Source organism: Notamacropus eugenii, chromosome 4, assembly GCF_028372415.1.
Source record: "Notamacropus eugenii isolate mMacEug1 chromosome 4, mMacEug1.pri_v2, whole genome shotgun sequence".
Taxonomy (NCBI): domain Eukaryota; kingdom Metazoa; phylum Chordata; class Mammalia; order Diprotodontia; family Macropodidae; genus Notamacropus; species Notamacropus eugenii.
The window spans coordinates 143,083,644-143,096,114 of record NC_092875.1 but is presented as its reverse complement, the minus strand read 5'-3'; the positions used below and the strand labels follow the sequence as shown (position 1 = coordinate 143,096,114).

Genomic DNA, 12,471 nt, shown 5'->3' with positions numbered 1-12,471 from the left:
GAAGTGTCATAAGGAAAAACAGAGAAGAATAAATTATTTTATAATTTATAAATATACTTGACATGTAGATTGGTCCATGCTAATTTAGCTTTTGCTTTTTCTATAGGTTTTTGGTGCACTGGCATCAGAACCATTTAAAGTGAGTGATGGCTTTTATGGTACTGGAGAGACCTTCGTTTTTACTTTTTCTCCAGAATTTGAGGTAAAGATACATGTTAAAATTTTGTTTATTAAATACTGTTACAAACTTTCTTTCATGGCAAAATATTAATTTAAGGAATATGAGTCTTGAACTGACAAAAGAGTTTTGATTTGTTAGGTGATTATAGGATTTTTACTACCTGTAGATTAGAGGATAACCTTATTCAAAGCTAACAGTTAAGTTGAATTAAACACAAATAGTATTGAGCGTCCCTGTGTAATGAGTTTATGGCAGTATATACTTTTTATCTCAATTACTCTTCCAAAGTTTTAAAACTTTTTTAGGGGGGATAGTTGTACAATATAGCTACTCCTTATCTGGAATGATATCCCCAAATTCTAGTTTTTCCAGATTAATTGAAAATAACTAGTTGAAAAGGCTTGAATGAACATAATTAATATCTTAATGATAATAATGATATTCTTAACATTCTAAATATATTTTTTCAAGTATGTTCCTGTACATAATGGGGTGAGGTGGAGACCCAAAGTTGGAACTCAAAGTGTTAGGATCAAATGTAATGTTCTTACAACTGGGTAACAAGAAATACAGGTTAAGGGGTCAAGAAAGCTATCGGGCCCTACAGGACAAAAGAGAAGACGGAGACAAGGGCAGGGAGGGAGGATAGAGGAGAGAGCAGATTGGTCACAGGGGCAATAAGAATGCTTGGGTTTGGGGGAGGGAGGGGAGAAAACTGGAGAATATTTGTAACCCAAAATTTTGTGAAAATAAATGTTAAAAGTTAAAAAAAAAAAAAGAAAATGTAGCAAATCAGTGGCTTCTTCATAATTTGTTCGGTGCTCTCCTAGAAAAAAAGATAATTCTTTTGCCTTCTTAAGAGCCTACTGTGATTAAATTGAACATAAGTAACTAATACAAATCAAAACATGAGAGATATGGAAGTCTATGGTTGTTCTCTGTCATAGTGCTGGGCATCTTTAATGTATTTAATGAATAATTATTAAATGAATGACCTCATTCAGACTAAGGAGAGATTCAGAAAGATAAAACCACTTGTCCCTCCTCTATTTCTAACCTCCAAACCTCTAACTATAATTGTAATTTGTCTGATAATTGCTGTCAGAGTTTGACTTTTTAAAAAATTCTAGGTGACTGCATAAATTTTATGACTATTTTCATCCATTCTACATTTGTTTATACATCCTTGATTCCACAAAATAAAGCTTACCTTAAAATCATTATTTTTTATTAGGTCTTTAAGTGGACTGGAGATAATATGTTTTTTATCAAAGGAGATATGGATGCCCTAGCTTTTGGTGGAGGCGGGTAAGTAACTTAAAGTATTTAGCATAAAAATCCTTTAAAAAAAATTCAACTATAGGTTACTAAATTGTTGTCACTTTAGGAGTTTTTTAATTAAAATTTTTAGATTTTTATTTCAGTTTTTTAAAAATAAGAGTTTTTTTAATTTAAAATTATGCTTATCATGCTTATCTAGAAGATTTGAACCTATTAAGATTAATTTCTGCAGTATACCAATAGAAGTATATTCATGTATGGATGAACAAATTCACTTTTATTAGAGCGAGCATTGTCCTTAGGTAATTAGATTGAGTGATAGTTTGTGGATCAGAATTGTATTGTTTTTGTCCAAAGATCTTCAAGTTTGAAACAAGGTGCTTCTGTGCTAGGTAATTTGTTTAAATAGTTCAGTATCTTGATATGTATATATAATGTAGCTCTCACTGCAATTTCAAATATATTTCATTAAGGTCGAAGTTTATTTTGTAGAGTTGTTTTTATTTTATTTTTAAAGTCTTGATTGACAATTTTAGAACCGAGAAATTTAACTTTTCTTGAAATTTTTCCCAAATTACTTGAAATCTTGATTTTCTTCATATATAAATAAAATGAACATTTCAGTGGTATTCAAGTGCCAAATTAATTAATTAAGTTAATCATTGTAAGAGCCCTTTAATTGCTTGATTTTCAAGATTGCCGAGTTTCATTTTCGTTATTTTCTCTTTTTTTCCTGACATCTCATCAATTTTTCTGAGTTTAAATGTAGCTTTCTTTCCTACTTTCTGCCCCTCCTTCCCCCCAGCTCCCTACCTTAACCTGATTATCATCTTGGTGTTCTCTTTTCTTTCTTCTCTGGCCAGTGCTCCAATATCTGCTTAGTGTGCTGTCCCTGACTTTGTACCCTCATCGGCCCTTTAGAAGAAGGGAATCTTTTCCGAGGTTCCCAAGTTGTTGCTTATGTGCAAATAATGTAGATTATTTTATCCTTTACACTCAATTTTTGAACATTATGGTATGAGTCCTATTTCACTTAAAAACCAATATTAAGAAAAACTGAAAAGTAGAATCTAGGCCATTCTATTCTCATTTCTTCCTCCCTTTCCCCCCTGCACACATGTGCACGCACACACATACTCTCAACTTTCCTTAGAAATATAAAGCAGCTTTTTTTCCCTTCAGAAGAGAATAAGTGAAAGCAATAGTGTAGAAATTAGGTAATGGGGATTTTTTCAAGAAGTTTGGCTCAGAAAGAAAGGAGAGAAATAGGATGGTAGTGGGCATTTTTTAAGGATGAGAGATGCTTGAGCTTGTTTGTAGACATCAGGGGGAAAATCCATTAGAAAGGGAGAAATTAAAGATTAGAAGGGGTGGGGAATGATTAATAGAGACATTCTCCTGGAGAAGATGGGAAGTGATGAGATCAAGAGTATGTATAAGGAGATTGGCTTTGATTACGAAAAAGGGCTACTGCGTCTTCAATGACTAGATAAAAGGAGAGATAGTGTGGGAGCCATGATGAAGGGAAGAAGAGGGAGTTTGTAGTGAATAGCCTCAGGTTTTGTTTTTTTCCCAGTAAAACATGAGGTAAGGTCCTCAGGTAAGATGTTTGGGAGAAAGGGTTCTTTCAGAGGCTTAACAAGAGAAAAGATAGCTTAGAAAGGCCACTGTTGCTAATGGTATAGAGAGTAAATTAGGGAAAAGTTAGATGGATTGCCTGGCTTCAATGAGGGTCCAGTTAAAATTAAATGACAAATTTGTAAGGGAGCCAGTTGGCATGTACAGTTATGATTTCCTTCAGCTCCATTCAGTAGTACTATCTCCACCCATGTAGATTATAAATTTCTGGACCCTAAAAAGTAGTCGTCAGGCATTTAGTGATTTTTTTCATATAATTTGAACCAATTTACATCAGTCTTTTGTTGAAAGATATGCAACATCACAGTGTCTATATTTAAAGCCTTTAATACTTTGTAGGATCTATAGGGTCACTGCAGTACTATAGAAGAGTACATTGTGGATTAAGTAGATTTTTCTAGGCTGCCATACACCCTGACCAGTATATTTAACACAACCGTTCTCTAGACACCCCTTGTCCTGAAAAGTAGTTTTGGGAACAAGATCATCTATTCGTAAATTTGGGGCTTCCTGGACCATGAAACAAAAGAAGTTCTCCATTCAATAGTGCAAGGACTCTTTGTAATACCCTTTCTTTGCTAGACTGTAGGTCCTGAAAGACTGGTATTTTCAAAGATAGAGATATGGGAGGCGGAGTAGGGAATGAGATGACCTCTAAATCAGTCAGGCTTGAACATATATTATTATAGTTTAATTACTTTGGAGAATGTTTTTTTTAACTTAGTTGCCATCTCAGCATTCCCTATCCAAAATCATGGCTATTTTTGACCAAGAGATTTCTTATCAGATACATGCATGAAGAGACTTCTCAAGCTAAACCTTCTGCTGAAGAGCTTGAGATGATAATGCCATTCCCACAACATTTTGAATCTATTGATAAAAGTAAACTCATGTTCCAAAATAAAATCAGTTGCTTTTGATAGGTGTGTGAGAAAACTACAAGCTCTTGAACTTTAATCTATATAAATCTTTTGAGATATACCCATGTTTTCTTGCCTTAGATGGTTTGGGACTTCCAAATCTACAAGGAAATTCTATCTTTATCATTAAATGAACACAGGTCATATTCTTAATGCAGTGGAATATTTTAGCACAAATGTGGGACAAAACATCATGATGAGGATGATGATAAGCATTTGTATGTAGTGCTTTAAAATTTGCAAAGTACTATACAAATAATACTACTTTTGATCCTCACAACACCTTAAGAGGATATTATCTCCATTTTATAGGTGAGGAAACTGAGGCACACAGGTTAAGTAATTTAGCCATGGTCACACAGCTAAGTGAAAAGGGCTAGATTTGGACTCAAGTCTTCCTGACTGTAGGTCTGACATTCTGTACACAATACCTCCTGGCAGCATCTACCTCAGAAACTAATTGGATTATATTAACAGACCATTTTTATATGTACTTATGTTTCACATGATTTTGTTCTTCTGTCTGACTGGGTAATATTATGATGTAACATATAACACCTTTATTGTGTTAGATATATACATGTTCATTGTATCTGAGCAAATCCTTCTTTCTGATTAACACAGAATTCCTAAATCCAAAAGTTTTCCCCTTTCATGTTACCTTCCTGTACTCGGTGTATTTACATGTTATCTCCTCCATTAGAATGTGTGTTCTTTAAGGGCAGAGGCTGGTTTTTATCTTCACTTGTATCTTTAGCATAGTGCCTGGTACATAGTAAACATTTAATGAATGCTTACTGACTGAATATTGATTGATTGTAGACTGAATAAATGAAACTAAATCAGGCTAAAAGAAAGTTAGTGGATAAAAAAATGAAGTGTTACAAAAATGTCCTTCCTTTGCTATATACTTATGTTTTTCCTATTTCCTGGCATAGCAATTTTGAAAAAAATATGGTGATTAATAGTTTTTGTTTGTTTCACATAGTGATACTATACAAGATTGTTAACAGCAGGTCCCTGACTAGTTTTCCTCACTACTGTCTTTGTACTGCAATCTGTCCTTACTACTACTTGCAGATTAATCTTCATTTATCATAGATAAGATTGTTTCTCTGCTTAAAAACTCTTTAGTAGGTCCCCTTTTTCCTACCAAATAAAATACAAACTGCCTCCATACTATTGTATCCTCATAGGGTATTCCCGCTGCTTTGCTCTAGCAGCCAGAGTTAGCCAAACTTAACTGCTTTATGCCTGCAATGCTTTTATTATTTCCCTCCCCCCCTTCCCCTCATATCTCCACCTTTGGAAATCCCGGTCTTTCAGGACCTACATCGAATTGTACTAATACATACATATGTAAGTTCCATCAGGGCAGGGACCATATCCTTTTTGTATTTGTTCCCACCATCAATCCCAGCATTTTTATACGTATCATACCCTTAAAAATATAATGCTTCATGATATGGAAACAGCAGGAACATGTAGAATAATGGAGTAGGGATGATAGTAAACTGAAAATAGTCAATGAAGATTTGGGGAGTTGTTGACAGTTCAAGTGTGTAATTTCATTTTTGTTAACTATTTTTAGAATTCTTCTAATTTTTTTTTTCATTGCAGGGGAGAGTTTGCACTTTGGCTTGATGGGGATCTCTACCATGGTAGAAGTCATTCCTGTAAAACATTTGGGAACCATACACTTTCTAAAAAAGAAGATTTCTTTATTCAAGACATTGAAATATGGGCCTTTGAATAACTACTCTTCTTACCAGGATAATGCCCCAAACCTGACATGGACAAGCATAGTTTGGAAAGTTCATGAAGCAATATAATGTAGCGTGTCACTAACTATTTTAGATGAGTCTGTGTCACCATTTATTTAGGTATAATTTTGCAGGTTTTTTAAAATCATGTTCCTCCCCCTGAGTTCTTAAGGTATAATACTTATCTAGTGCCATGTAGTATAAATAATTTGCAGTTTAACTGCAGTTTGACAAAGGAGTTGTTAAACTCCCATCTAAAAATCGTCACGATCTCTCTGATGTTAGTGCTGCTATGTTGAACTTCCACCTAGTTAATTTTTAAAATTATATTAATTCCTTTAAAGGAATAACATGTGGGGCATAGGTTGAGATTATAAGTAGTGATAGACTACAGTGCTGCTGAGGTTGAGAGTGACCAACTTGCATTGTAGAACCAATACATAAAAACGATATGCCAAATTAAAGGGTACTGTCCAGTTTTTAGTTCACTTAAGTATAACAGCACCATTTGTTTGTTCAGAAGGCATTCTCAGTTCCATTTTAGAAAAAGTGAAATGAAGGAAGAATGCTGATTATATTAGACCATATTATACTTGCAGGTTTGGGGAAACAACACTCTTGGAATCTGCTAAGGATTTGTACAACTGCACAGGAGTATGAGAACTTAATGATTCTATTGGGTTTAATATATTAAGCAAGAAATTAGAGTATTAACTTATTTGTAGCTTAGCAGGGCATTATCAGAAGTACAAAGACTATGAAACACGTGCATATTTCTTCAGCATAAATATCAGATACACTATTTTATGGTTTTGTTGTTTTAGCCTTGTTGCACTTCAGATCCAAAAATATAGTTTATTCTTGTCCAAAAAAGAAAAAAGTGATTTTTTAAAAATTGAGTGGATATATGTTGTAAATTAGTTAGCACCAGCGCTGATAAAATGGGTCATGTACTATAGTAGACAATATCGTAACTCAGTAGATTCGTGGAATATGCAAATTTACTGTCGTGACCTCAAGAAAAAAAATGGCAGGCTAGAATACACCAGTAGTTCTTGTCCTCTTTTGTAGGAAAATCAGTAATAAACCATTGTGGCAATAACAACTCATTAAAACAGTTCATTTCAAAGCTTCTATTCTATGTTATGCAAAAAAAACAAAAACTGCTGTTATACTTGTGACAGTGACTTTGTGCTGAAACTTCAGCTGTTCCAGATGAGCATTGTATATTATCTTGTAAAATAATGTTTAAAGGTAGTTTTGTTCTTATAGAAAGTGTTGATTGACAGGTTGCTTATAGCACTTTAAATTATTCTTAAAATGGAATAAAAACCAGCTGTGTGGGCTTAAGTAGATGTAGTTGTATAGCACTTGAGTATATTTAGTTCTTTTGAAAGTTAAATACTTAACTGAAGAAAACTTACTGCTAGGGTAATTAAAAGGAGCAAATAAATGCTCTGTTGTAATATGCTATTGCTGAATATGAATGGAAGTACAGGACGTTTCCTTAATTGTCTATGTAAATCTCTTAATTCTTGTTAGACGCTAGTAGCATTATATAGATTAAATGTTTACAATATAAGGAACTGTAAATAAATATCACCTTTTTCTCCTTGGGTCTTCCACAGCAGTATTATTGTCTTTGTGGAGTTAAGACTAAATAATCCTGTAATGGATTTCAATTACAATAAGGTCATAGTGATGTATAGCAAATAAAACTAAAATATATGTATAAAAATTTGAGTTGCAATTTATTGAAGTCAGTCAGTAATCATTTATTAAGTGTCAACTCTGTGCCAGGCACTATACTAAATACTGGAGATTAAAAAAAAAAGTCAAAAAAACACTCAAAGATCTTATAGTCCAGTGGGGGAGACAGTATTCAAACAATTGTACAAACTGTACAGGACAAATGGGAAATCAACAGAGGAAAGGGACTAAAATTTAGAGATGTCAGGAAGGACTTCATGTAGAAGGTGGGATTTCATCTGAGGCTAGAGGGAAGCAAGGAGGCTGAGATTAGGAGATAGAATATTCCATACATAGGGGATAGCCAGGGAAAATGTCTGGAGTCAGAAGATGATGTGTCTTGAGTTAAGTTGTGAAGTTGAGTGAAAAGTGGGAAGTGTTTATTGTAGATGGCCTTCTTAAGGAATTCAGCCATAAAAGGGAGGAGAAATAGGAGATGACAGTGGGAATGCATGAATCAAGTGAAGGGGTTTTTTTCCTCCCTCTTTCTTTCTTTGTTTTTTTTTTTTTTTTTTTTTTTTAGGTATGAAGGAGACATCAAGACAGTAGGGAAGCAGCCAGTAGGTAAAAGAGGAAAGATAATAAGAGAAGGGGTATGATAAGAGGAGGCAGTTTGCTGGAAGAAGATGCAATAGAATAGGATTATTTGTGTATGTCTTGGGTTTGTCTTGACAATTAGACCACCTCATTCAGTATGTGAGAAGTTACAGTTGAGATCATGGCAGAAGTCATCTACCACAATTTTTCATTGAAATATGAGGTAAGGTTTTCAGTTGTAATAGAGGGGGAGGTATGGGAGGTTTGAAGAGAAACGTTAAAAGTTTGAAAAAGCTACTTTAATGAGTGGAATAGTGAGTTGAATTAGGAGGATGTCAAAAGATTGCCTTTCTGCAGTGAGAACCCAACTGATATTACCTAAGTCTGCATAGGGAGACTAGGTTTGACCAGGAGCATGCCTAGGAGAACACACTGGCACTTGGAGAAGCTGTACACCAGGGTAAGAGGTCTCAGATTCATACCAGTGGAGAAGGGGTAAAACAGAATTACAATAAGGATGGCTGTTATGTCGCAGCTTGGTGGGCTAGTTCTGGGTCACACACCCCAGGCAGTGCACTAAGAAAGAAGCAAATTCTGAAGCATGGAGAGCAATAGCTAGAGCAGAACGACTACGCTGAATAAGCAGAGTTTCTTAGCTGATGGTGGGTTAATCTAGCAGCAATCTACCATTGTCTGGACCCAAACATAGATCAGAAACTTGCAGAATTCAAACCAGTAGGCACTCGTGGTCAGATAAGACTACTTTTGGACTACTGAAAACTTGCAGATCCCCAGCCCGAGCCATTCCCAAGAAAACAGCAACCAGCCCAGAACTTCCCTCTACAGGTGCACAAAGCTTACCCCAATATAAAATCTGAAATCAGGAGGTCGGCTAGAAACAAACAAAAAAGATTACCATAAAATGCTGTTATGGTTACAGGGATGCTTACATCAAACAGAGAAGAGAATGTTCTAAAATATTCGCAAAGGCAGAAAAGAAAAACACATAGTTTAGGAACAAATTCAATGAGAATACCTGGAAGAGATGAAACAAGAGTTTTAAAATACTTTATAAAATGAAATGAATGATAGAAGAAAAATTAGAACCATGGGAAAAAGAAACAGAAAGGGAGTTAAAGGCTTATTCGCAAGAGGTACAAAACCTGACAACGAAATACCAGAGCAAATGGCTTCGTGAAACGAAGAAGTGTTAAAACTAAATCAAAAGGCTGAAAAAACAAAGGTGAAAATACAAGGTATTTCATAGCAAAAACAACTCACCTTGTAATGTAGATCAAAGAGAAAAAGTTAATCTACCCAAACACCATGACCAAGAATGTACATAATCCTGTAAGAAAGGTCCAGAGGGCAAAGTAGAAAGGAAAAGGATCCAGAACCAACCCCCAAATGAAAAATCCTGTGAATTATAGTGGAATTTATACCTTATAGGTCAGAAGTAAAATACTGCAAGCAGCCAGAAAGGAAGCATTGAGGTGCTGAGGAGCCACAGTCTAGGATACATGATTTAGCAATTACCACCATGAAGAAACAGCTTGAAATTTAACATCCAAGAACACTTATGTAGCAAAACTGTTATTCTATAGGGGGAAATGGAACTTTGATTAAGTAGGGGACTTAAAAGCATTCTTGATTAAAAGACCAGAGCGGAGTAGAAAAGCTCAAACAGCAGTTAAGAGAAATATAAACAATAAACATGAATGAGCAATTTAAAGGAACTAAAGTATAAATTGCTTATGTCAAATATGGTCCTTTATGAACCGTTTTTACAGCAGGGGTCATAGGAGATCTGGAAGTGGTTTTGTTATGTCTTGATCTTAAGAATGGAAAGAGACGAAAAGGAAGGTTAAAGGAAATTATCCTATATAATCTAAGGGTGCAAGTGGACATAGATACAAACGAAGGGAGAGAGGTGGGGAGAATGATTGACACATTGTTTGGTACAGAAATACATTTCATTCAATGGAGAAATGAGAGAAAGAGGTGAAAGGAGAATGGGGGAGACGGAGTAAAGGAGAGACTTTTCCTAAGCAAAACAACCTCCAAGGTTATTACCCCACCACAAATAAAGAGAATGAGAATCTGAAGAGGTGCCCATCAATTGGAGAATGGCTGAACAAATTAAGTGTGATGCAATATTATTGTTCTGTAAGAAATAGTGAAAACCATATTATTGTTCTGTAAGAAATGATGAAAAATTCAAAAAACCTGGGAATATGAACTGATTCATATGGGAAATATGAACTGATTGAGAGTGAAGTGAACAGAACTAGGGCAACAGTTAATGCGATGATATTATGGAAGAGACAAACCACACTGAAAGAATTAGGGAGTCTGTTCAGCATAAAGATAAAGCCAAGATTCTAGAGTACTGATGTTACCTCCTTCCTGATACTGAAATACTCAGAATGTAGAAGGAGGCAATTTTTTTGGACAAGGCTGATGTAAAATTATGTTTTGCTTGGTGATGACACATTCACAATGGGTTTTCTTTCATTCTTTATTGAGTGTGGTGGGAGAGGTGATGAAGTAGGAGGATGAGAAGGCAGATTTTTACTAACAAAAAACATTTAAAAAGTAGAGAATAGCATAATGGATTTCAGAGTCACTGGAAGGGGGTAGGAATTTGTAAATCATTGCTGAATAAATTCAGGAACTTTATTAATGTCACTGGGAATTCAACGTTCAAGGTTGTATCCTCTTACAGTATTAGGCAGCTCAGAGAAAAGGACCAGTAGAGGTACTTGATAGAACAACATTTCTGTCCTATCTCTGCAGTCAGGCCAGGTGAGGAGAAGCGTAGAGGGAGCAAATTGAATAATTTATTGTTTATTTTTGTATATCTTTCATTAAGTGTAATGTTATCTTTGTCCTATAAGGATGCTGCAAATAACCTCCAGCAGGAATAAGTAAACTGGCTGACAGACAAAATCTGGCCCTCTGCCTGTTTTGTTACAGACCACGGGGTAATAATGGTTTTTACTTTCTTAAGTGGTTGTAAAACATCAAAAGAAGAATATTTTGACACATTAACATTATATGAAATTCAAATTTTAGCATCCATAAGCAGTTTTATTGCAACGCAGCTATTTATGCTTATTTATGTATGGCTGCTATTGCACCATGATGGCAGTCAAGCAGTTATGACAAATCATTTGTGACACTCTCATCACATTTGCTCAGTGGACTGCAGGCTGCAGTGACACAGTTATAACAACAGTTCTTCTAGTGATTATGTACATATCTATGTATATGTATATATGTCATTGTACTGCAACATTTTATCATTTTTTATTACCAGTGCAAACCCGTAATATATAAAAATAAAATATATAAATATAGAAGAAGAGAAAAAAGTTTTTCTGATTTTTTGAGCTCAGGACTGAGATTGATTTTTTTCTAAATGAGAACTGCCTTCATACACTGTTACTGAACACTAAATGACTTTGGAAATTAGCTTTTGCTGCAGATTTGATAATGTTTCATAGCGAATTCAGCCTAAAATTACAGGACAAAGTAGTATTATTTGCAAAACATACTGTGAAAAGTCCATTAACAACTGACATTTGAATCACAAATAATGTTAAACTGCTTTATACATTTCCTGTGCTATCAAAAGTTAAGCAGTATCTCTATTCCCACACAGATTTGCAGGGGATTTATTTTCCGAGTTCAACTAGAGTTCCAGCATTGTTTTTCAGGCATCAATGCAAGTTTTGCCTATTTCAAAATCCATAACTATGCAATTGAGGAGCTGCTACCTCACTTTGAAATGCTTTCCAAATGATGAATATACTCAATTAAAATCCTGTGTCATAGATTGATATGAGTATTTGATAGGGTTTATCTATAAAATGGCATTTTCAAAGATGAAATATAAAAATCTGATTACAGATCATGAATATTTGCAATTAGACACTAACTTTTAACTTTCCAAGAAACTCATTAGGAGACCTGTATTATAGAAAAATTGTACTTGGTTATTGTCATTATTTTGAACTTAACCAATAAAACATTTGTGGAAATTTATTTTTTCTCTTGCTATAGAAGTACCTACATCCTTGATTTTGTCTTTTAACCTGCAAAGCCTAAAATAATTACTATTCAGCCCTTTACAGAAAAAAAAGTTTGCTTACTCTTGAACTACATTTTTGGAAATCAAAAATTTAGTTTGGAGGTAACAATTTCAGCAAAATGTGATTGTTAGCTTTAATTCAAGTTCACAACTATATATTTACACATAAGCCTATATTTGTTAAGGAACATATTTGCAGAGTCAAGGTGTCAGGTGAAAGATGAAATGGCAGGAAAAGAGGTTTTGCCCAGCTCTTCCAATACAACTTCTCCGCAAAGATCAGGAAAATGTACCTGATCAGGAAACCCA

At 34.6% G+C, this 12,471-nt stretch overlaps 1 protein-coding gene across 9 annotated transcripts in view; it reads left to right on the top strand.

Annotated features, from left to right (window-relative positions):
- Positions 1–7,521, top strand: part of OXR1 (oxidation resistance 1) — a 588,329-nt gene extending 580,808 nt beyond the window's left edge. For all 9 annotated transcript variants that reach the window (XM_072603288.1, XM_072603286.1, XM_072603290.1 and 6 more), the window contains 3 exons: positions 107–202; positions 1,416–1,489; positions 5,641–7,521. In XM_072603288.1, the coding sequence (XP_072459389.1) occupies positions 107–202; positions 1,416–1,489; positions 5,641–5,776 (306 nt within the window). In that variant the 3' untranslated portion in view covers positions 5,777–7,521. The remainder of the gene's footprint in view (positions 1–106; positions 203–1,415; positions 1,490–5,640) is intronic.
- Positions 7,522–12,471: the final 4,950 nt, after the last annotated feature.